At 45.9% G+C, this 23,538-nt stretch overlaps 1 protein-coding gene across 2 annotated transcripts in view; it reads left to right on the plus strand.

Annotated features, from left to right (window-relative positions):
* Positions 1-23,538, plus strand: part of SCNN1B (sodium channel epithelial 1 subunit beta) — a 76,100-nt gene that overhangs the window by 27,456 nt on the left and 25,106 nt on the right. For both annotated transcript variants that reach the window (XM_032242944.1, XM_032242943.1), the window contains exons 2-4: positions 14,509-14,827; positions 19,496-19,769; positions 21,992-22,182. In XM_032242944.1, the coding sequence (XP_032098835.1) occupies positions 14,517-14,827; positions 19,496-19,769; positions 21,992-22,182 (776 nt within the window). In that variant the 5' untranslated portion in view covers positions 14,509-14,516. The remainder of the gene's footprint in view (positions 1-14,508; positions 14,828-19,495; positions 19,770-21,991; positions 22,183-23,538) is intronic.

Consider the following 23,538-nt stretch of genomic DNA (forward strand, 5'->3'; position numbering starts at 1 on the left):
TTTAGAGACAGGGTCCTGCTCTGGTGCCCAGGCTGGAGTGCAGTGGCACGATCATAGTTCACTGCAGCCTCCAGCTCCTGGGCTCAAGTGATCCTCCTTAGCCTCCTAAACAGTTGGGACTATAGGCATGCACCACTACACCTGGCTAATTTGTACATTTTTTCTAGAGATGGGGGGGTCTTGCTATGTTGCCCAGGCTAGTCTTGAACTCCTGGCCTCAAGCGATCCTCCTGCCTCAGCCTCCCAAAGTGCTGGGATTATGGGCATGAGCCACCATGCCTGGCCAAGATCTCTTATTAAGGATAATCGAGGCTTCCCTGGAGCTAGCTGCAGGAGATGGAGATAACCCGGGTTATGGCTTCACATCTGGAACCCAGGCAAGGTTTTCCGAGGACGCTGACACTCCCTGCAAGGTGTAGCCCGCGTTCTTTACCATCAGCCAGCAGTTTTCATCTGAGCTCTTATCTGATATTTGCCATGATTCATCTGCCATCTCAGGACTAGCCAGCTGGGCACAACAGGGCTGCATCAAGCCCTCAGGAGGGCAGGGCTGGGGTGAAAAGTGTGTCAGGTCTCTGCCCCACACAACTTGCTCACCCTCCCCGCTGGCTCCTGTCAGAATCACTCGCTTCCTTCTCAGCCCTCCTGGGTGGTGTTCAGCACCTGTAAGCTTGGCCTAAAGCACTCCCTTCTGTTCCCAGCAGCCCAGATGACAAAGTTCAAGGTTTCTCTTCAGGAGAAATGGTTTCCTTTTGCTTGGGGATGAGGAGAAAGTGCTGGCACCTGAGTCATCTGCAAGATGTCCTGAGGTTTTTTTAAGAAAAGAACAGGGAGGAGAGCACACAGGGTAGGGTCCCCCTGCCCCTCAGCTTGTTGCAACCGGCCTTTTACAGGAAACCCACACCACTATTTAGTCCATCCAGGCTGCTAACAAAATATCATGAACTGGGTGAGTGATAAACAACCGATGTTTATTTTTCACAGTTCTGGAGGCTGGGAAGTCCAAAATCAAGGTACTGGCAGATTCAGTGTCTGGTGAGGGCCAACCTGCTGGGTCATAGATGGCACCATCTTGCTGTGTCCTCACACAATGGAAGGGGCCAGGGAGCTTTTCCTGGTCACTTTTTTTTTGAGACAGAGTCTCACTTTGTCACCCAGGCTGGAGTGCAGTGGTGCAATCTCTGCTCACTACAACCTCTGCCTCCTGGGTTCAAGCGATTCTTCTGCTTCGGCTTCCCAAATAGTTAGGATTACAGGTACCCACCACCATGCCCAGCTAATTTTTGTATTTTTTTAGTAGATTCGCCCTGTTGGCCAGGCTGGTCTCAAACTCCTGACCTCAAGTGATCCACCCACCTCTGCCTCCCAAAGTGCTGGGAGTACAGGCATGTGCCAGGGCAAGAATAATAACTTTTTAAAATAACAATAGCTGCCATTTATGAACACTTACTTTGTAACGGGCACTGTGCAAAGTGCTTCCCACGCCTTATCTTGTACTAGATGGCACAGGTACTATTATTCCCATTTGCAGATAATAAAATTAAGTCTCATGGCTGGATGCAGTGGCTCGTACTTGTAATCCCAGCACTTTGGGAGGCCAAGATGTGAGGATTGCTTGAGCCCAGGAGTTTGAGACCAGCCTGGGAAATGCAGCAAGACCCCATCTCTAATATAAAAATTAAATTAAGTTAAAATTTAAAAATAAAGACTCAGAGAGACCAACCTATTTATGTCATGGATTGAGCCCCTTCCTTAAGGAGATGGCGGAACCAGACCCTAACTGGGGTGTAACTCCCAAACTCTCTCTGCCCTTGAATGGGAATGCTAGGTCCTAACACCCAGATGAGCTGTGTTTGCCTTTAATGTGGATGGGAATGACTCGTTACCATGTAAGGAGCACCCCTGCCCCATAGAATGAGAGGGTGACTCTGCCATCGCCACACCATGGGATGAAACTGGGACAGTCACCAACATATCCCTAACAGCGACATCCCCCAGACACCACCCCAACACATGGGGCGGCCACCCCAGAGGACATCTCCATACGGTTTGGGAGTGTGGCCACCGCCTCCACACAGCCTTACAGTGACCCACCCATGACCCAGCCCAGAGAACTCAGAGGTGACATCAGCATGACATTGCTGTAAATTCTTAGCATTTCAGGGCTCGAGTGAATGATGAAGTGTTTCTAAACCGGTGCTTTTCATCCTTTTTTGAGTCATGGATTATATACGTGCATGCTGTATGCACGGAATTCACACCACAGTAAAGGGACACAGTGGCATGTGACCAACGGCAGTGGAAGGAAGGCAGTGGGGGGCAGAGGTGCTCCAGCCACCCAGAGGCCTAGAGCGACAGCACCTCAGCTCACCTGACGCCCCGAGGCACTCCTGTCTGGACTGCCCTAGTCTTGCTTTAACCTGCAGTAGCTGTCCTTCCTTGCTTTGCTTCCACAGTTCTTGTGGTGCAGCTGTTTGCACCCCATCCACCCCTCTGCAGCCTTCTCATTCTGAGTGGTCAAGTAGTTTCCCATTTGAGAGTATTATGGTGGCACATGTGCACACGTGCGTGCATGCACCAATGCATCAAAGCACACTTACTACATGAAGTGGAACTGTGGGGTCATGGGCTGTCACATTTTAAATGTAGTAGGGACTGCCAGATTGCTGTCCAAATTACCACACCAATTTTTTTTTTTTTTTTTAATTTAGAGACAGGGTTTCACCATATTGGCTAGGCTGGTCTCGAACTCCTGACCTCGTGATCCGCCCACCTCGGCCTCCCAAAGTTCTGGGATTACAGGCATGAGCCACCATGCCCGGCCTGACTACACCAATTTCTTTTTCTCTCTCTCTTTCTTTCTTTCTTTCTTTTTTTTCTTCCTTCCTTCCTTCCTTCCTTCCTTCCTTCCTTCTTTCTTTCCTCTTTCTTTCTTTCTTTCTTCTTTCTTTTTCTTTCCTTCTTTTTTTAGACAGTGTTTCACTCTTGCTGCCCAGGTTGGAGGGCAATGGTGCGATCTCCGCTCACTGCTGCAACTTTTGCCTCCTGGGTTCAAGCGATTCTCCTGCCTCAGCCTCCAAAGTAGCTGAGATTACAGGCACCCGCCACCACACCCATCTAATTTTATATTTTTGGTAGAGATGGGGTTTCACCACGTTGGTCAGGCTGGTCTCAAACTCTTGACCTCAGATGATCCACCCACCTTGGCCTCCCAAAGTGCTGGGATTACAGGTGTGAGCCACTGTGCTCTGCTTGTTTGTTTTTTAACAGAAATGCATGTGAGCTTTATGTGCTGTTCTACCCTTTCTTTGCTCTCACTAACTATATCCTTCAGCAACATCCATCATTTCTGATCAGCTCAAATGAGACCTTTAGATCTCCCCCTCCTAAAAGGCTGTGGAGGAGGCCACTTTTCCTATCGTCTCCATTAGTCATGCTGAGTTTGGCTTTCTGGGAGCACCCCTAGATGTCGGGGAACCACAGCCTTGGGCAAAGGAGGTTCATAGGTGCACATGGAGGATGCGGCCAGCTGCATTGCTCCACTTCTGATTTCCCCAACACCCACCAGAACAGGTGCAAGATGTCAGGTGTCCCGTCTGAGTGAGTAGGTGAGAGGTGTCCGGAAGCCAGGCGACCTGGTTTCTATTTTGAGACCTGCTGTTTGACTCACCATGACTGTGGGTAAGTCCCTCTATGCTCTAATTAAATTCTCTGTATAATGGGCATAATTATGCCTATCCCAACATACTTTAAAAGACAACATGGAGCCACACCAGGAAATGCCTTGGAAAGAGAGCATATGTCCTTGGACCAGTACACGCTTCAGCCAGTGAAAGACAATTCACAGGGCATTTCCCAAAGGTAATCTCGGTAAGCAATGATTCTCAGAGGAACCTTTTTCTGAATAGTTAAGAAAGTATGTTAATGTGTATTAGGAAAAAATGGCTTAGCACATCAAACATGTTATTTCACAGGTGTAACATTGCTTTGTATTCATAGTACCTAGGAAGAAGTTGAGTTTATTTTAGCCAAAAAAAAAAAAAGAAAAAAGTGAAATGATGTGATGTTATCTACTAAGTAATAATATGAGTGCTACACGGATTTAGCAAAAATTGTAAAAGTGGTATACAAGTGATCAATGCTTAGGAAAACATTGAATTAGCAGATAGTTAGAGGGAAATAACAAAATCAAGCTTATAAATATTTGCTTGAAACACCCATTTGAAGTATTTCTTTCTACTATTTATTATTTTTTTAGACAGCGTCTTGTTCTGGCACCCAGGCTAGGCTTGCAGTGATATAATCATAGCTCATTGCAACCTCCAACTCCTGGGCTTAAGCCATCCTCCCTCCTCAGCCTCCCCAGTAGCTGAGACCACAGGCACATGCCACCACACTCGGCTAATTTTGTAATTTTTTTGTAGAGGCAAGGGTCTCAATATGTTACGTAGGCTGATCTCAAACTCTGGGACTCCAGTGATCCTCCTGCTTTAGTCTCCCAAAGCACTGGGATTACAGGCATGAGCCACTGCACCTGGCCCCAGGTTCCTCACTGCAACCTCTGCCTCCCTCCTGGGTTGAAGCGATTCTCCTGCCTCGCCTTCCTAAGTAGCTGGAATTACAGGCACCTGCCACTATGCTCAGCTAGTTTTTGTGTTTTTGGTAGAGACAGGGGTTCACCATGTTGACCAGGCTGGTCTCGAACCCCTGACCTCAGGTGATCAACCTGCCCCGGCCTCCCAAAGTGCTGGGATTACAGGCATGAGCCACTGTGCCTGGCTCCAGGTTTCTTTTTATTTAGTACAAATATATATGACATTGTAAATCAGAGATCAGCAAACTTCTTTAAAGTACCAAATGGTTAATATTTCAGGGTTTGCAAGCCCCATACATATTTGTCACATATTTTTTTTTCTTTTAAACAACATTTAAAACATGTAGACCAGGCATGGTGGCTTATACCTACAATCCCAGCACTTTGGGTGGCCAAGGCAGGAGGATCACTTAAACCCAGGAGTTCAAGACCAGTTGAGCAACATGGCAAAACCCAATTTCTACCAAAAAAAAGATACAAAAATTAGCTGGGCATGGTGGCACACACCTGTAGTCCCAGCTACTTAGGAGGCTCGGGTATGAGGATTGCTGGAGTCCTGAAGGTTGAGGCTGCAGTGAGCTGTGATCACACCACTGCACTTCGGCCTGGATGACAGAGTGAGACCCTGTGTCCAAAACACAACATCAAAAAGAAAGGCTCATTTTGTACATTTCCTGCACCAAAGCTGGTAGCAACTATTTTTCTAAGAAGCCCTGGTTCTTTTAGTCAGGAATAGACACCAAACTCTTGGTTCAGGGAATGCACATAATATTTGAATTTATAAATGAAATTGTGTCTAAGGTATGCCCTGGCTTCTGAAGAGAATCTGACAGCTCCCCTGAAACTCTCTTTCACTTTTTCTGGCCTGGACACTAAACCCCACCTGTGGCTCTTATCCCCGGCCAGGTGCTTGAAAACAAAGAGTCAGTCATGTTGCCCTTGCAGAGGCAGAAACATGCAAGATTTTTCAATAACCAGAGTCAAATCCACTTTCAGGTTAACTTTCAATTAACTTTAAAAATCCAGCTATCAGAACTCATATTCCCCAGTAATATTGGATAATTGAGGTTTTGCTACAAAAATAAGTACAGGGGATTTTAATGGAAGCGTCTGACCTGCAATTTACAGGAGTCACAAAGTCAGATGTCCACATGAGCCAGAGCAGCTAATGAAAATGAGTAAAGAGGGCTGGGTATAAGACAGCATGGAATGGGAAGAATTGGGGTGAACTGTGGAACATGTAACCCATCCAAGGAGAGCAGCTGCTATTCAACTCTACCAGAACATGGTCATGTGGCATCTTTCTGACTTTTCAAAAGAGGAAGAAAACCCACATTTTAAAAAAATGTGAAATCTCATCATTTTGAAATGGCAATGGATTAAAGTCTTTTGTTAAAACTTTACTGAGATGTAATTTACATATAATAGAATGCATCCACTTTAAATATGTTGTTTGATGAGTTTTCACAAGTGTGTGCATTTAATGAACCACCATCCCATTGAAGATCTAGAATATTTTCATCGTCTCCAAAAGGCTCTGTGTACAACTTGTAGTCAATACACTACTCACCCAAGGCCCAGATACTTACTGATCTGCTTTCTGTCACTATAATTAATTCATCTTTTCTAGGGCTTCATAAAATGAAATTCTTTAGTATGTATTCTTATGTGTTTAGCTTCTTTTACTCAGCATAATATTTTTATATACATCCATGTTTTATGTATCAATAGTTGGTTCCTTTTTATTATTGAATAGAATCCCATTATGGATATGCCATAATTTATTTATTTCTTCCCCTGTTGGTGGGCATGTGGATTGCTTCTAGGTGGAGGTTATTATGAATAAGCGAACATATATGTACAACTCTGTGTGTAAACGTATGTTTTTCTCGTGGATAAGTAAAAGTGGAATTGCTGGGTCATATGATAAGTGTCCATTTCACTTTTTTTTTTTTTTTAAATACAGAGACAAGGTCTCACTATGTTACCAAGGCTGGTCTTCAAACTACTGGGATCAGCAGTCCTCCTGGCCCAGCCTCCCAAAGTGCTGGGATTACAGGCATGAGCCACTGCACCTGGCCTCCTTTACTTATTGATTTATTGATTTATTATTGAGATGGAGTCTCACTCTGTCACCCAGGCTGGAGTACAATGGCACAATTGCACTCAGCTCCCTGCAACCTCCACCTCCTGGGTTCAGGTGATTCTCCTGTTAGCCTCCTGAGTAGCTGGGATTATAGGCATGGGGCACCACTCCCGCCTAATTTTTTTTGTATTTTTAGTAGAGACGGGATTTCACCATGTTGCCCAGGGAATCCCAAACCCCTGACCACAAGTGATCCACCCAACTCAACCTCCCAAAGTGCTGGGATTACAGGCATGAGCCACCGCGCCCAGCATCTTTATAAGAAACTTTATCAAGCTGCCTTCCAAAGTGACTATACCATTTTGCATTCCAAACAGCTGTGTAGGAGAATTCCGATTGCTACACATCCTCACCAACGCTAGATACTCTCAGTCCTTCTAGTGCGTGTGAAGTGATATCCCATTGTGGTTTTGATTTGCATTTCCCCAGTGACTAATGATGTTGAGCTTTTTTTCATGTGCTTATGGGCCATTCATATTTCTTCTTTTACAATGTCTATTCAAATCATTGGCCCACTTTTTGTTGAATTGTTTGTCTTATTATTTAGTTGTAAGAGTTCTTCCTATATTCTGCATACAAAATTTTTGTCAGACATAAGTATTCCAAGTATTTTCTCCCAGGAGGCTGCTCTCTCATTTTCCCAACAATGTCTTTTGAAAAGCAAAAGATTTTAATTCTAATAAAGTACAATTTGTAAGATTTTTATGATTCATGATTTTAGTGTCCTATCTGAAGATCTTTGCATAGCCTAAAGTTACATCGATTTTTCTCCTATTCTTTCTTCAGGGTATCTTACAGTCTTATTAGGTCTATGAACCATTTGAAGTTAGTTTTTGTATATAGTGTGGGATAGGAGTTAAGATTCACTTTAAAGGCTGAGCACAGTGGCTCATGCCTGTAATCTTGGCACTTTGGGAGGCCGAGGCAGGCAGATTACATGGTCAGGAGTTCAAGACCAACCTGGCCAACATGGTGAAACACCTCTCTACTAAAAATACAAAAATTAGCCAGGCATGGTGGCAGGTGACTGGGTGCCTGTAATCTCAGCTACTCAGGAGGCTGAGGCAGGAGAATCACTTGAAACCAGAAAATGAAGGTTGCAGTGAGGGGAGGTCACGCCACTGCCCTCCAGCCTGGGCAAAAGAGCGAAACATCTCAAAAAAAAAAAAAAAAAAAAGATTCACTTTAAAAAATATATGGACAACCATTTGTTTCAGCATTTTTATTGAAAATATTACACTTTTTTATTTTATATTTTAATTCTTCTTTTAAATTGAGACAGGTTCTCACTATGTTGCCTAGGCTCATCTCAAACTCCTGGGCTCAAGTGATCCCAGTACTTTGTTGGCCCAAAGTACTGGAATACAGGTGTGAGCCACCATGCCCAGCCAACACTACACTTTTTTCATTGAATTACCTTGGCAAATTTGCAGATCTATCAGAACTCCCTGATCCAGTGAGCAATAGATCTATCATTACACCAATACCACACTGTCCTGATAAAAGCAACTTATAGCAAGTGTTGATATCAGATAGATATGTCTTTCAACTTTGTTTTTATTTTTGTATGTTTTTTAAAATTTTGTTTTGATGTGTGTGTGTGTGCATGTGTACACATGCATGTGTGTCTGTTTTTGTTTTGATTTTGCAGTTTTAGTTCTTTTGCTTTTCCATATAAATTTTAGAATCAGTTTGTCAATTTGTACAAAAATTCTGCTGGGATTTTGATTGAAATTGAGTAGATTCTAGAGATTAGGAGTAAGTTGACTCTAGAGGTTAATTGACATCTTAGCAATATTGAGTCTTCTAATCCATGAGCATGGTATAGCTCTCCATTTATTTTCTTTTCATTTAAATGTTAGAAAATCAGACAAGGTGCTAAGACAATTAAATGGGAGAAAGAATAGTCTCGGTGCTGGGAAAAGTGAATAACTACATGAAAAAGAATGAAGTTAGACTCCTATCTCATACTTCATACATAAATTAATTCAAAATGAATCAAAGACCTAAATATAAAAGCTGGAACTATAAAATCCTTAGAGTAAAACATAGAAACAAATCTTCATGACCTTGGATTAGGCTATAGAGTCCTAGATATAAAACCAAAGCTCAAAAAAAAAAAAAAAAAAAGAAATATAGACAAATTTGGCATCATCAAACTTAAAAACTTATTCTTCAAAGGACACCATCAAGAAAGTAAGAAGACAGCACCCAGAGAATGAAAGAAATTTTTTTGCAAATTCTACCTGATAAGGGACTTGTGTATATTCTATACAAATAACTCTTGCAACTCAGTAATAAAAAGGTAAATAGCCCAGGTAAAAAATGGCAAAGGATCTGAATAGACATTTCTCCAAAGAAAATATAGTGGCCATATAATGGATCTAATGGCTAATATATAAGCATATGAGAAGATATTCAACATCATTAGCTGTCAGGAAAATGCAGATTGAAACCAGCGTAAGATACCACTTCACACCCTACTAGGGTAGCTGGAATAATTTTTTTAAAATAGAGAATAACAGGTGTTGGAGAGGATATAGAGATTAGAATCCTCATACACAGGGCGAAATTGTTTAGTGGTGCAGCCATTTTGGAAAAGTCTTACAGTTCCTCAAATGGTTAAACATAGAATTACCATTGGACCCAGGTCAGGAGTTCGAGACCACTCCTAGGTATATAGGCAAGAGAAGTGAAACTTACTTACTTCTACACAAAACTTATGCATGATCTTTCATAGCAGTATTATCATAATGGCCAAAAAGTAAAAACAACTCAACTGTCCATCAACTGATGAATGGATAAAAAAAATATAGTCTCAATGTAACATGGGATATTATTTAGCAATAGAAAGAAATGAAGCACTAATACATGCTACAACATGAATGAACCTTGCAAACACACTAAGTGAAAGAAGCTAGTCAGAAAAGATCACATATTGTGCAATTTCATTTTTTGTTTGTTCGTTTTTTGAGATGGAGCTTCACTCTTGTCACCCAGGCTGGAGTGAAGTGGCATGATCTCTGCTCACTGCAACCTCCACCTCCCAGGCTCAAGCAATTCTCCTGCCTCAGCCTCTCGAGTAGCAGGGATTACAGGTGCCTGCCACCACACCCAGCTAATTTAGTATTTTTAGTAGAGACAGGGTGTCACCATGTTGGCCAGCCTGGGCTTTAACTCTTAACCTCAAGTGATTCACCCACCTAAGGCTCCCAAATTGCTGGAATTACAGGCATGAGCCACTGTGCCCAGCCTGCAATTCTGTTTTTATCGGGGGTGTCCAAATTTTTGGCTTCCTGGACCACATTGGCAGAAGAATAATTATCTTGGGTCACATATAAAATGCAGTAACACTAACAATAGCTGATGAGCTAAGAAAAAAAAATCTCATAATGTTTTAGGAAAGTTTATGAATTTGTTTTGGGCCGCATTCAAAGCCATCCTGGGCTGCCTATGGCCTGCGGGCTGCAGGATGGAAAAGCTTGGTTTGAATGAAGCTTCCAAAATAGGCAAATCTAGAGAGACAGAGAATAGATTAATGGTTTCTGATGGGGAGAAGAAGGGTGGAGAGAGAAATGAGAAATAACTCCCAATGGGCATGGAGTTTTCAGGGGAAATAAAGATGTTTTAAGATTGATTGTGATGATGGTTGAACAATGTGAATATACTGAAATCCAGTGAATTCTACACTTTAAATGGATGGGTGAATTTTGTGATATGTGAACTATATCTCACTGAAGCTGATCTTTAAAAGGAGGAATTGTGCTGAGTGTGGTGGCTCACACCTGTAATCCCAACACTTTGAGAGGCTGAGGCAGGAGGATTGCTTGAGCCCAGGAGTTTGAGACCAGCCTAGACAACATAGTGAGACCACCCCTCCCCCACGCCCACCACCCTGGTTTCTACAAAAAATCAAATAAAATAAATTAGCTGGGCGTGGTGATGTGCCCTTAGTCCCAGCTACTCATGAGGCCAAGGTGTGGGGATTGCTTGAGTGTGGGAAGTCAAGGTTGCAGGGAACCATGATCTCACCACAGCACTCCAGCCTGGGCAAACAAAATGCTGCACCAGGCATGGTGGCTCACAACTGTAATCCCAGCATTTTGGGAGGTAGAGGTGGGCGGATCACATGAGGTCAGGAGTTCAAGACCAGTCTGGCCAACATGGTGAAACCTGTCTATACTAAAGATACAAAATTAGCTCGGTGCAGTGGCTTGCGCCTATAATCCCAGCTACCTGGGAGACTTTAGTAGGAGAATCACTTGAACCCAGGAGACAGAGGTTGCAGTGAGCCGAGATCATGCCACTGCACTCCAGCCTGGGCCACAGAGCAAGACTCTGTCTCAAAAAAAAAAAAAAAAATGCAATACTGTGCTAAGAACAAAGAAGTTTTGCAAACCCAATAGGATTTATGTGTCTTTTGTCAAAACAGTAAGTAGAGGCACACACAGGGCTGGGCTCCCTATTATCCACAAGGACTCTGGGCTACGTAAGCCAAATCTCGGGGAAAAAAATTGCCATTGAGAGTGAGCAGATGTTTTGTCTCATAAGAAAACCGAAACAGTTGTCCACATTTATTGTTTTTGCATTTGCTATCAGGAACATTCAGGGCCAATGTCTAGTCAGCAATCTGTGACTCTCTGGAGCATGACAATTGGTGTCTCTTTCTGTCTGCACACATGAACTCAATCTCTACTTTACTTGTTTGGATTGGGTTAAGGTGTACACTGATTCAATCCCTTCTCCGTAAAGTGTGTATACATTCCAAACACAGACCATCTATCACCTTGGGGGTGGAATCTGACCAGAACATCATAAAGTTGTTTGCAGCCTTAGCGAGTTTTATTTGGCTAATGACCCAAGGGGCCAAACTTGTTAGAGGCTCAGCCAATACTCAACACATTTACAACGCAGTTACAATTTGCCTACCATGGTAACAACTTTTGCTACATGTAATATTGTTGTTTACTTAAACATTTTTCTTTAAATCGATTTCCTTTTTTTTACTTAAAGCGCATTTATGAACATAAAGCAAAAGTCAGTAGCTGTTGCTATAAGTAGAATAGAAGGTGGCTCTTAAAAATGAGCCCGGTGAATACAATGTTGCCCATTCTAACTAGATACTATAGTCTGACCTGATTCTGAGCCTGAGGCCTCATTGTTAAACCTGGAGATGAACAAGGGCTGGAGGGGTGTTAAAGACCCATTGGTGCCATGTTGAGACGTTCTCCTTAACTAAATCAGAATGATTACATGAGAATAGAAAAGGGTAGACACTCTAAGGCCCCTTTATTTCTTCTACAACAACCTCCTGGAACCTAATGTGTTGTTCACCTATGTGGTTTTGGGGTGCTAGACTATACAAGACCCATATGCCTGGGTCACGGCAAACATTTAGTACTTTGATGTTGCTCTTGTGGTTGCTATTACACTAACTGTTATTATTTTATTATTTCAGAGCAGGGAATGGACCTTCTGGGGAAAGTTAGGAGTGGAGTTAGTCTGTGAACATTCTCTTACAGCCGTGATGGCCTGGGCAGGCACATAGAGTTTAATTCCTATCAGAGAATAGAGTTGAAGATGGGCACAGTGGCTCATGCCTGTAATCCCAGCACTTTGGGAAGCTGAGGCAGGTGGATCACTTGAGGCCAGGAGTTCGACACCTGCCTGAGCAACATGACGAAACCCTGTCTCTACTGAAAATACAAAAATTAGCTGGGTATGGTGGCAAACACCTGTAGTCCCAGCTACTCAGGTGGCTAAGGTGCTCTTGGGATTGAAACCCTAATCCTTAACACGATCCACAAGCCCTTGTGTGGCCTGGCCCTGCTCACCCCTGCAGGCTCCCTCCCCACTTCAGCCTTCCCCCTTCCCCTCTCCTCTCCTATCCTTTCACCTCAGCTCCTCCATCACTTCTCCAAGGACTCCCAGACCTAGTCAAGCCTCCGTTTTCTAATAACAATTGCTGACACTTAGGTGCCAGGCAGGAATCCGCCCTCTCCGTATTTTCATGCAGCCAGCCTCCACAACACCCTTATCAGGCGGAAGCTGTAACTATCCTCATTTTATAGATAAGGAAACTGAAGAACTGAGATTTGCTCAAAGTCACACAACTAGAAAGCGGCAGTGCGGAGCGTCAAAGCCAGCCATTTGCCAGGAGTTCAAGGCTGCAGTGAACCATGATCATGCCACTGCACTCCAGCCTGGGTGATAGAGTGAGACCCTGTCTCAAACAAACAGAAAGCCAGACAATTTGGTTACAGAGTCCTTATTCTAAACCAACACCCTTTAGTGCCTCTAGCGTCTCAGGGCATGGAGTCCCAATCTTTCCTATCATGTTTCATAGCTCTGCGTTTTTGATGGATTCTTTGTTTAACACCTGTCTTACCCACTGACAGCCAGTGACACTGGTAACTGGTTTACCGAGGATTTGACCTGTGCTAGGCTCAGTATATAGCACTTCCTGTGCATCACCGAATTTTACCCTCTCAGCAATCCTATAGGTTAGATGTAATTATTACAGTAAGTCTTCACTTAACATCGTTGATATGTTCTTGGAAACTGCAACTCTAGGCGAAATGATGTATAATGAAATCAATTTCACCATAGGCTAATTGATGTCTACAAGAGTTAAGCTCCTACAGTCTATTTCTGGTCACAAAAAAAGTTACCAAATTTTTAAATAAAGACCAAAATGCTTCAAATATTAAACATTAAAATAAATATGAGCTACACATACATTTAAGGAAGATTAAGATCAGGCGCAGTGGCTCACGCCTGTAATGCCAGCACTTTGGGATGCTGAGGTGGGTGGATCCCTTGAGGTCAGGAGTTTGAGACCAGCCTGGGCAACATGGAGAAACCCCATCTCTACAAAAAGTAGACCAGCCTGGAGTGCAGCTTTGAGACAGAGACTCTGTCTCCAAAAAAAAAAAAAAAAAAAAAAAATCACCAGTATGGTTGTGCCTGCCTGTAATCCCAGCTACTTAGGAGGCTGAGCTGGGAGGATCACTTGAGTCTAGAAGGTAGAGATTGCAGTGAGCCGTGATTGCACCACTGCACTCCAGCCTGGGTAACAGAGTGAGACCCTATCTCAAAAAAGAAAAAGAAAGATTAATAAAAACAAGTAAGATCATTATTTACCCACTTATTCAGTTCAAGGTCACAGTGGTCAGAGCCTATCTCCACAGCTCAGGGCACAAGGTAGGAACCCACCCCGTACAGACCACATTTCATTGCAGAGCATCCACACAGTCACATTCACTCACCTGGGACCATGCAGACACACCATGGGAGGACATGCAAACTCCATATAGACAGCGGCCCTGGCTGGGAATCTACTTTCTTTTCTCATCAACATTACAATAAAACATTGAACAAAATGATGTTGTTTGAGGACTTGCTACACCACATGTTATGCACAGAGAACCCGAACTGAGAGTTTAAGTCACTTGTTCACTAGGTTATAAATTCCCAAAGGCCAAAAAACCTTGTCCATTTTTCTCAATGAGTCCAGAAGTTACCATTTGAGTGCCTGGCATACAGTAGGCACTCTCTAAATGCGTTTTGGTTGATTAGATGAATGGATGGATTGATGATGGATAGCCAAAGGAAGGAAGAAAAGAAGGAAAAAAGGGAGGGAGGGAAGAAGGAAGGTCAAGAGGGAGAAAGGACTGGGACGTGCCACCCAGTTCCTGGATGTGACTGGGACATCCTTGCAGGCAAGGTTGGTGTCCCAACTGATGTGCATCCCCGCGTCTCTCTGCAGGTACCACCATGCATGTGAAGAAATACCTGCTGAAGTGCCTGCACCGGCTGCAGAAGGGCCCTGGCTACACGTACAAGGAGCTGCTGGTGTGGTACTGTGACAACACTAACACTCACGGCCCCAAGCGCATCATCTGCGAGGGGCCCAAGAAGAAGGCCGTGTGGTTCCTGATCACCCTGCTCTTTGCCGCCCTCGTCTGCTGGCAGTGGAGCATCTTCATCAAGACTTACCTGAGCTGGGAGGTCAGTGTGTCCCTCTCCGTAGGCTTCAAGACCATGGACTTCCCTGCCGTCACCATCTGCAATGCCAGTCCCTTCAAGTAGGTGCTCCCTGAGTACACAGCTGGCCTCAGCACACAGGCTGTTCTCTTTCTCTCTTTTCTTCCCTTCCAACTTTCCTTTCCTTCCTTTCCTTTCTTCTTTCTCTCCTTCTCTTTCTCCGCTTCCTTCCTTTCTCTTTGTTACTTTTCCTTCCTTCCTTTTACTTCCCTTCTTTTCCTTTCCTTTTTCCTTCCTTCTTTCTCTTTCTTCTCCTCTCTTTCTTTCCATTTGTTTTCATCCTTTTGCAGCAACTAAGATTCAAACTTCATAAACTTTTGGCCAGGTGTGGTGGCTTATGCCTGTAATAACAGCACTTTGAGAGGCCAAGACAGGAGGATCCCTTGAGGCCAGGAGTTGCAGACCAGCCTGGGCAACACAGCAAGATGCCACTTATAAATATATATATATATATATATATATATGTTTATACATATTTTAAATTAGCCAGATGTGGTGATGCATGTCTGTGGTCTGAGCTGCTTAGGAGGCTGAGGTGGGAGGATTGCCTGAGCTCAGGAGATCAAGGCTGCAGTGGGCTGAGGAGGCACCGCTTGAGTTTCAAGTCAAAGCTAAGAAAATATAATTAATTGAAAATAAAAACAGGCCAGGAGTGGTGGCTCACACCTGTAATCCCAGCACTTTGGGAGGCTGAGGCGGACTGATCACCTGAGATCAGGAGTTCAGGACCAGCCTGACCAACATGGAGAAGCCCCATCTCTACTAAAAATACAGAATAATTAGCCAGGGGTGGCGGTGCATGCCTGTAATCCCAGCTACTCCGGAGCTTGAGGCAGGAGAATCGCTTGAACCTGGGAGGTGGAGATTGCGGTGAGCCAAGATCACATCACTGTATGGCAGCCTGGGCAACAAAAGCAGAACTCCATGTCAATAATAATAATAATAATAAAATAAAAACAAGAAGATGCCACTGCACTCCAGCCTGGGCAACAGAGCCAGATCTTGTCTCTTAAAAATAAAAAAATCATGCATTTCCTAGGCTTACAGAGAACCTTGGGCAGCCCCTGTCTTTAGGCAGGTAAATGCCTATTTATGGATTCCACACATGTTTATGGAGCACCTATTATGTGCCAGGCAGTGTTCAAAGCACCACAAATACAGCAGTGAACAAAACAGAGTCCCTGTCCTCTTCAAAGCCTACAGAGAAAACAGGCCCAACAAAGTTGTCCCCACAAATACCGAATTCATTATCATTATGATGATAAAAAAAAATAAAACGACTTGGCGGGGCACCGTGGGTCACACCTGTAATCCCAGCACTTTGGGAGGCTGAGGTGGGCGGATCTCTTGAGGTCAGGAGTTTGAGACCAGCCTGGGCAACATGTGAAGCCTCGTCTCTACTAAAAATGCAGGCAATGCCTGTAATCTCAGCTACTTAGGAGGCTGAGGCAGGAGAATTGCTTGACCCCAAGAGGCAGAGATTGTAGTGAGCTGAGAAATCGTACCACTGCACTCCAGCCTGGGTAACAGAACGAGACCTTTTCTCAAAAAAAAAAAAATTAATTAATTAATTAATTAATTAATAAAACAACTCTCAACAAATGCTTATGACATGCCAGGCATTGTGTTCAGTGTTCTTTGGTAATTGATGTCATTCTAATCCACACAACCACCCTAGGGATGGGAACTACTGTCACAGCCCTGTTTACAGGTGAGGAGATGGAGGTTCAGAGGAGTAAGTGAGCTCACCTGGAGACACACAGTGGACCACTGTGGGATTTGAACCCAGGCCCAACGTGATTCCAGAGCTGCTACTTTTATTATTATTATCATCATTATTATTATACTTTTAAGTTCTGGGGTAGACGTGCAGAAAGTGCAGGTTTGTTGACATAGGTATATACGTGCTATGGTGGTTTGCTGCATCCATCACCCCGTTATCTACATTAGGTATTTCTCCTAATGCTATCCCTCTCCTAGCTCACCACCCCCTGCCACCCCTCCCCTAGCCCCCATCCCCGCCAACAGGCCCTGGTGTGTGATGTTCCCCTCCTTTGTCCACGTGTTCTCATTGTTCAACACCCACTTATGAGTGAGAAAATGCTGTGTTTGGTTTTCTGTTCTTGCGTCAGTTTGCTGAGAATGATGGCTTCCAGCTTCATCCGTGTCCCTGCAAAGGACATGAACTCTGCTACTTTTTAACCATTCTTCCAGGTTGCCCTTTCTCTGCTTGATGGCAAGGCCTGTGAAGGGGACACATGAGGAGAACCAACCTAGTTAGGGTTGCGGAGAGACAGAGTCAATCCAAAAACTTTTTTTTTTTTTAAGTGCCCTAATGAATGATAGAAGTTGGCCAGGTGGAGTGAGAGAGTGCCCCCAGTGGTGGATGTAGCAGGTGCAGCTGGTGAGAAGCTTGGTGCATTCAAGGAATTGAAAGAAGGGCTGAGTCACAGAAAACATTCTTATGAAAAAGAAAGTCCTGACCTGGCACAGTGGCTTACGACTGTAATCCCAGCACTCTGGGAGGCCAAGGCAGGCAGATCACCCGAGGTCAGAGGTTCGAGACCAGCCTGCCCAACATGGTGAAACCCCGTCTTTACTGAAAATACAAAAATTAGCTGGGTGTGCTGGCACATGCCTGTAATCCCAGCTACTTGGGAGGCTGAGGCAGGAGAATCGCTTGAACCCGAGAGACGGAGGTTGCAATAAGCCAAGATCTTGCCACTGCACTCCAGCCTGGGTGAAAGAGCAAGACTCTATCTCAAAAAAAAAAAGAAAAGAAAAAAAAAACAAAGAGGAAGTCCTGACCAGGCACAGGCACAGTGGCTCACGCCTGAAATCAGAGTGCATTGGGAGGCTGAAGTTTGAGGATCACTTGAAGCCAGGAGTTTGAAACCAGCTGGCCAACATGATGAGACAGCATCTCTGTTTTTAAAAGGAAAGAACGTCCTGGAAGAGAATTCATATGCAGTGATTACTTTCCCAATTGTTAGAATGTTCCTTCTTTCTATTAATAGGGCTATTCCTGCTTTGGTGTGTTCTCAGAGTGGCTCAAGAGAGCCTTTAATAATAACAGGAATGACAGCACTCCATCTTGGCACTGATCTATGCACTTTATAAGCAGCACCTCACTGAATCTTCCCAAAGATTCTCTGGGGTACTTATTTTTATCCCCCTGTTTTGTGGATGAGAGAACAGAACCTCAGAGAAGTTAAATTGCCCAAGATATTAAGTGCCATGCCAGGATTCAAACCCAGAGCTCACGAAGTGACCCACCAAGCTTCCCAGCAGCTATGGACATCTAGGCTGTAATAACACTGCCATCTACACAGATGCCACCCTTCCCGATCCTCCTCTTCCTGTGTACACAGGTTTAATGGACTGGGAACTGGCATCAAAGGCCAATGTTGGCTCCGGCTGCTGTACACCTTTGTACCGGGACCTTGGCCTCTGTCCAGAATTTAATGCTCCTGCAGGAAGTCCTCCAGCCAGAGATGGCACTTGCAGCCCCAATGACCTGACACTGAGGCAGGGTCTTCAGTAAATTGGGTATGAAGTGACTGGGGTGCAGGGCCTGGGCCCCCATGGACTCTGGTGGAGATACTCCTTGATAGATCCATCTCTCACTGGTCACCATTTCCAACATGGGAGCTCCTCAGGGTTGAGGGAAGACATTGGAGCCAGCCTCACAGTCCCATCATTTTCTGTCTCCTGAAACTGGCTCTTATTCCCAAAGTTGCTCCCTCCTGGGAGGTAGATCTCAGAACCCCCATACCCACTGGAACCCACCAAACCCGGATTCTAAGCTCAGTCTGCCCCTTATCAGTGGAGTGAGCTTGCAAAATCATACCAATTCCTGGAGCCTCAGTTTCCTGATCTATATGTGGGGATGGTAACAGAATTGTGGCAAAGAGTAAATGAGACCTGGAAAGCACCTAGCACCTGGCACGTGGTAAGTTATCAGTAACCACAAGCCATTACAATTCTTCCTCACTCAAATATGAATTCATAAGGAAAGAGACCAGGTCCCTCTTGTTTGCTACTGTATCATCTGTGCCCTGCACAATGCCTGGCACATGGTAGGTGCTCATTAAAAATTGGTGAATGAATGACTGCATGGGTGGTGAAAGGACACGTGGATGCATGTGTGGGTGCTTAGGTGGGGTGTTCTTACACATAGTGGCAGCCATGCTGGAGTAAGAGTGTGATATGGTTTGACTCAGTGTCCCCACCCAAATCTCATTCTCGAATTGTAACCCCCATGTGTCGAGGGAGGGACCCAGTGGGAGGTGATTGGATCATAGGGGCAGCTTCCCCCATGCTGTTCTGATAATAGTGAGTGAATTCTCACAAAATCTGATGGTTTAAAAGTGGCAGACTCCCCTGTGCCTGCGCTCTCTCTCTCTCTCGCTCTCTCTCTCTCTCTCTCTCTCTCTCTCTCCCTCTCCCTCCTCCCATCTCCTGCCGCCATGTAAGATGTGCCTTGCTTCCCCTTCAACTTCTGCCATGACTGTAAGTTTCCTGAGACCTCTCTCCGGCCGTGCGGAACTGTGAGTCAATTATACCTTTTCTGTTTATAAATCACCCAGTCTCGGGTAGTATCTGTACAGCAATGTGAAAACAGACTGCTGCAGAGTGGGTCCCAGATCTCTGCAGCTCTGCTTTACAGATGTTCATCCCTCCCCCTAACCAGCCCTCTCCCCATCCAGGTATTCCAAAGTCAAGCATTTGCTGAAGGACCTGGATGAGCTGATGGAAGCTGTCCTGGAGAGCATCCTAGCTCCTGAGCTGGGCCATGCCAATGCCACCAGGGCCCTGAACTCCTCCATCTGGAACCACACACCACTGGTCCTTATTGATGAGCGGAACCACCACCACCCCGTGGTCCTTGACCTCTTTGGAGATAGACACAATGGCTCGTCAAACAGCTCAGCATCAGAAAAGATCTGTAATGCCCAGGGGTGCAAAATGGCCATGAGACTAGTAAGTGGTCCCTGGGCACATGCCAAGCAATGGGCCCCACTCAGTGAGGCTGATGGGTGTTTCTTTTCTGTAATTACTTGAGTCTTGCTGGAGGAAAGACAAGATGGAAGCCAGAGTCTGTTTTGCTTGTTTGCAGAGCTTTTTAAAATATAGAAATTGCTGGCATGTTAGTCAAGACTCTTTTGGTATAAGTGATCCAGCTCAAACTAGCTCAAGCAAAACAGGGAATTCATTGGCTCACATAACTAAGAAGTCCAGACATACACTGCATTCAGGCAAGGCTGGATCCAGGTATTCTAATGAGGTCATTAGGAATCTTTCTCCATCTTGGGTCAAATTTTCTCTCGAATAACTTCACTCTCAGGTAAGATCTCTCCATATGGAGGGTCCCCTCCGTGCCCTTGCTTAGCAGTCACCCCAGAAAAAGAGCTCTTTCCCTATAGTCCCAGCAAAGATCCCTGAGAGGACTTGTTAGGTCACATGCTCACCCCAAACCAATTATGTGGGCCACAGCATAGGCTCTCATGATTGGCCAGTCCTGGGTCATTTGCCCTGGAATTGGGAGTCATGTCAACCTCTGTGAGACCACATGGGCTGAGCAAGGGGGAAGTCTTGTTATCAAAAGATAGGGGCATAAATATTGGGCAGGGGAAAGGCCACAGCTTTACAGTACAGTCAGATGCCAAGAAACAGCTGCCCTGCACAGGGAGGCTGGGATGCCATTAGCTCTTAAGCCTAGAAGTGAGGAGAAGGTCCCCCGTCTCTGTCTCAGGATCAATCCCTTGGGAGCTCTGTCACAATACACATCCCTAGGCCCCATTCCTGCAGAATCTGAGTGAGCAGCTCTGGGCCCAGGCCTGGGAATCTGTATTGACAAAAGGCTCCCGGGTGATTCTGATGATCCGTCTTGGATGGGGATCCAGGAGGGGACCATACACTCCCCAGAGGGGGTGCCACTGCCTTGCTGCTCACACTCATGGCATCATGACTTCCACAACTGCTTTGCCCCCCACCTCTCCACACAAACTAGCCAGTGTCATATTGGGAAACTGCCATGGACACACCTTCCTTAACCTGCTGGGCCTCAATTTCTTCATGATGGTGGGCATAACAATAATACTTACTTCCTAGTGTTGCTGTGAAGATTGAATGGGGTTATAAATGTAAGGCCCTGGGAACAGAGCCTGGAACAGAGTGAGGATTAAGGACTGCCATTAGCTCCCCCAGGGGAGGCAGGGAGGCCCCCAGGAATGGGCTGGCCGGGTGTGTTGGGAAGTGTGGTGTAAGAATGCCAGGGGAAGCTTCTCTGTCCGGTCTCCTGGGTTCCAGCAGGGAGAACCAGCAGCAGTCTCGTGGCCAAGGCCAGAGTCCCAGGGCCAAGTCTGCGTGGTGACTTGGATGTCATGAGAAGCCGGCTGTGACCGGGTGGAAGGTGGCCCTGCACCCCGTGCTGGGCTCAAGTGACTGGGTCTGTGTCTTTCCCAGAACACACGGGAGGCAGTGTTTCCTGTGTGTTGAGTTTCTTCTTGGTCTCCATGGCCTCCAGGGGAGCTGCATCTGAAAGTCTCGGGGAGAGTCTGGAAAAGGAATCAGAACGCTGTGTGTGTGTGTGTGTGTGTGTGTGTGTGTGTGTGTGTGTGTGTGTGTGTCCACGTGAGCATGGGTGTTGCAGCCACTTGTGTGAATCTGTGTATATGGGGTTCGGGGTTGGATGGACGTGTGTTACAGTGACATGAGGCTGTGGATGTCAGAGACAGGGCGTCTTCTGTGCATGCCTCTGCACACATGACCACGTGTGTGTTTTTGCTCATGCATAATGGTACATGTGGGGGTGAGGCTGGTGGCTGTAAAGTGAACCACTGAGCCGCCCTTCCTTGAAAGAGGGGACCAGCCTCTGTGCATGCCTGTGAGTTGGTCACGGGCTGTGGGTCACTTTCAAGAGGTTGATGAGGGGTCTCCTAACCTCCCAGGCCTCACCACCAGCAGCTGGGGGTGGGTGCACCAGCCTAATGAGGGGATCTTGTGACCGGCACACAGCTGTGTATGAGGCGCACAGCCCTTGAGCATGCATGAGCGTGAGTGTGAACTTCCCACCACCAAGTTGCAGCCAGAAGGGCGGCTGGCAGAGCACCGCCCTTGCCCTGCTAGGGCCGTCAAGCAGTGGCTGGGGTCCTGCCAGCAGCTCCCACACCACCCACAACAACCCCTCTTGGCCTCCACAGTGTAGCCTCAACGGGACCCAGTGCACCTTCCGGAACTTCACCAGCGCCACCCAGGCAGTGACAGAGTGGTACATCCTGCAGGCCACCAACATCTTTGCACAGGTGCCGCAGCAGGAGCTGGTGGAGATGAGCTATCCCGGCGAGCAGATGATCCTGGCCTGCCTCTTCGGAGCTGAGCCCTGCAACTACCGGTGAGAGCCACCTGCCTTCAACCTGTCCACCCAGCCAGGCCCCTGCTCCGAGGGGCAGTGGTGTGTTGGGAGCACAGGCTTCCAGGGTTCGAATCCTGCCCAGCCACTTGCTGGTTGGCTGCTGCACAGTTTTCTGTGCCTTAGTGTCTTAAGTTCAGTTTCCTGGAGGCAGAGCCTGAGGCAGGGATATATTGAAGGGCTCACAAAACATTGAGAGGATTTCGTTAGGAAAAGTCTGCAGGGAAAGTGGGATAAGGAAGGAGGATTTGGAATGTGTAGGAAAAGGAGAAAATAGAAAAATAAAAGGAAGGAGGAAAGGCTGGGCATGGTGTGGCTAACCTCTGTAATCCCAGCACTTTGGGAGGTGGAGGAGGGCAGATCTCTTGAGGCCAGGAGTTCAAGACCAACCTGGGTAATATAGTGAGATCCCACCTCTAGAAAAAAAGTAAAATAAATTAAATTTTAAAAGGAAGGAGGAAAAAGTTAAACAAGGATGTGGTCTCAGGTGAAGTCCAGGCTCAGCCTAATCTGTGGGAGGATGTGGAGCATAAACTGAACCACAGAATCATGCTCCCTTGAAGGAGGGGACTAGCCTCTGTGCATGCCCATGAGTTGGTCACTGGCTGTGGGTCACTTCCAAGAGGTTGGCGAGGGGTCACCTAACCTCCCAGATCTTACTCCTAGCAGCTGGGGGTGAGTGCACCAGCCCAGTGAGGGGATCAGGGTGAGCCCCCAGGCATCTGTTGACCTCAGTTTGTTCATCTCTGAACCAGAGACAATAATCGTACCTTCTTCATAGAGTCATTGAGAAGAGTAAATGAGTAGGCTCATGGCAGCACCTAGAACAAGGCTATGAGGCTGGCGCAGTGGCTCATGCTTGGCATCCCAGCACTTTGGGAGGCACAGGCAGGTGGATCACAAGGTCAAGAGATCAAGACCATCCTGGCCAACATGGTGAAATCCCATCTCTATTAAAAATACAAAAATGAGGGCCGGGCGGCTCAAGCCTATAATCCCAGCACTTTGGGAGACCGAGGCAGGTGGATCATGAGGTGAGGAGATCGAGACCATCCTGGCCAACATGGTGAAACCCTGCCTCTACTAAAATATAAAAAATTAGCCGGGCGTGGTGGTGCATGCCTGTAGTCCCAGCTACTCGGGAGGCTGAGGCAGGGGAATCACTTGAACCTGGGAGTCGGATGCTGCAGTGAGCTGAGATCGTGCCACTGCACTCCAGTCTGGCCAACAGAACAAGACTCCATCTTAAAAAAAAAGAAAAATACAAGAATGAGCTGGACATGGTGGCACATGCCTGTAGTCCCAGCTACTCAGGAGGCTGAGGCAGGAGAATCATTT

Source organism: Sapajus apella, unplaced genomic scaffold (assembly GCF_009761245.1).
Source record: "Sapajus apella isolate SASKATOON/1434 unplaced genomic scaffold, GSC_monkey_1.0 scaffold51, whole genome shotgun sequence".
Classification (NCBI taxonomy): domain Eukaryota; kingdom Metazoa; phylum Chordata; class Mammalia; order Primates; family Cebidae; genus Sapajus; species Sapajus apella.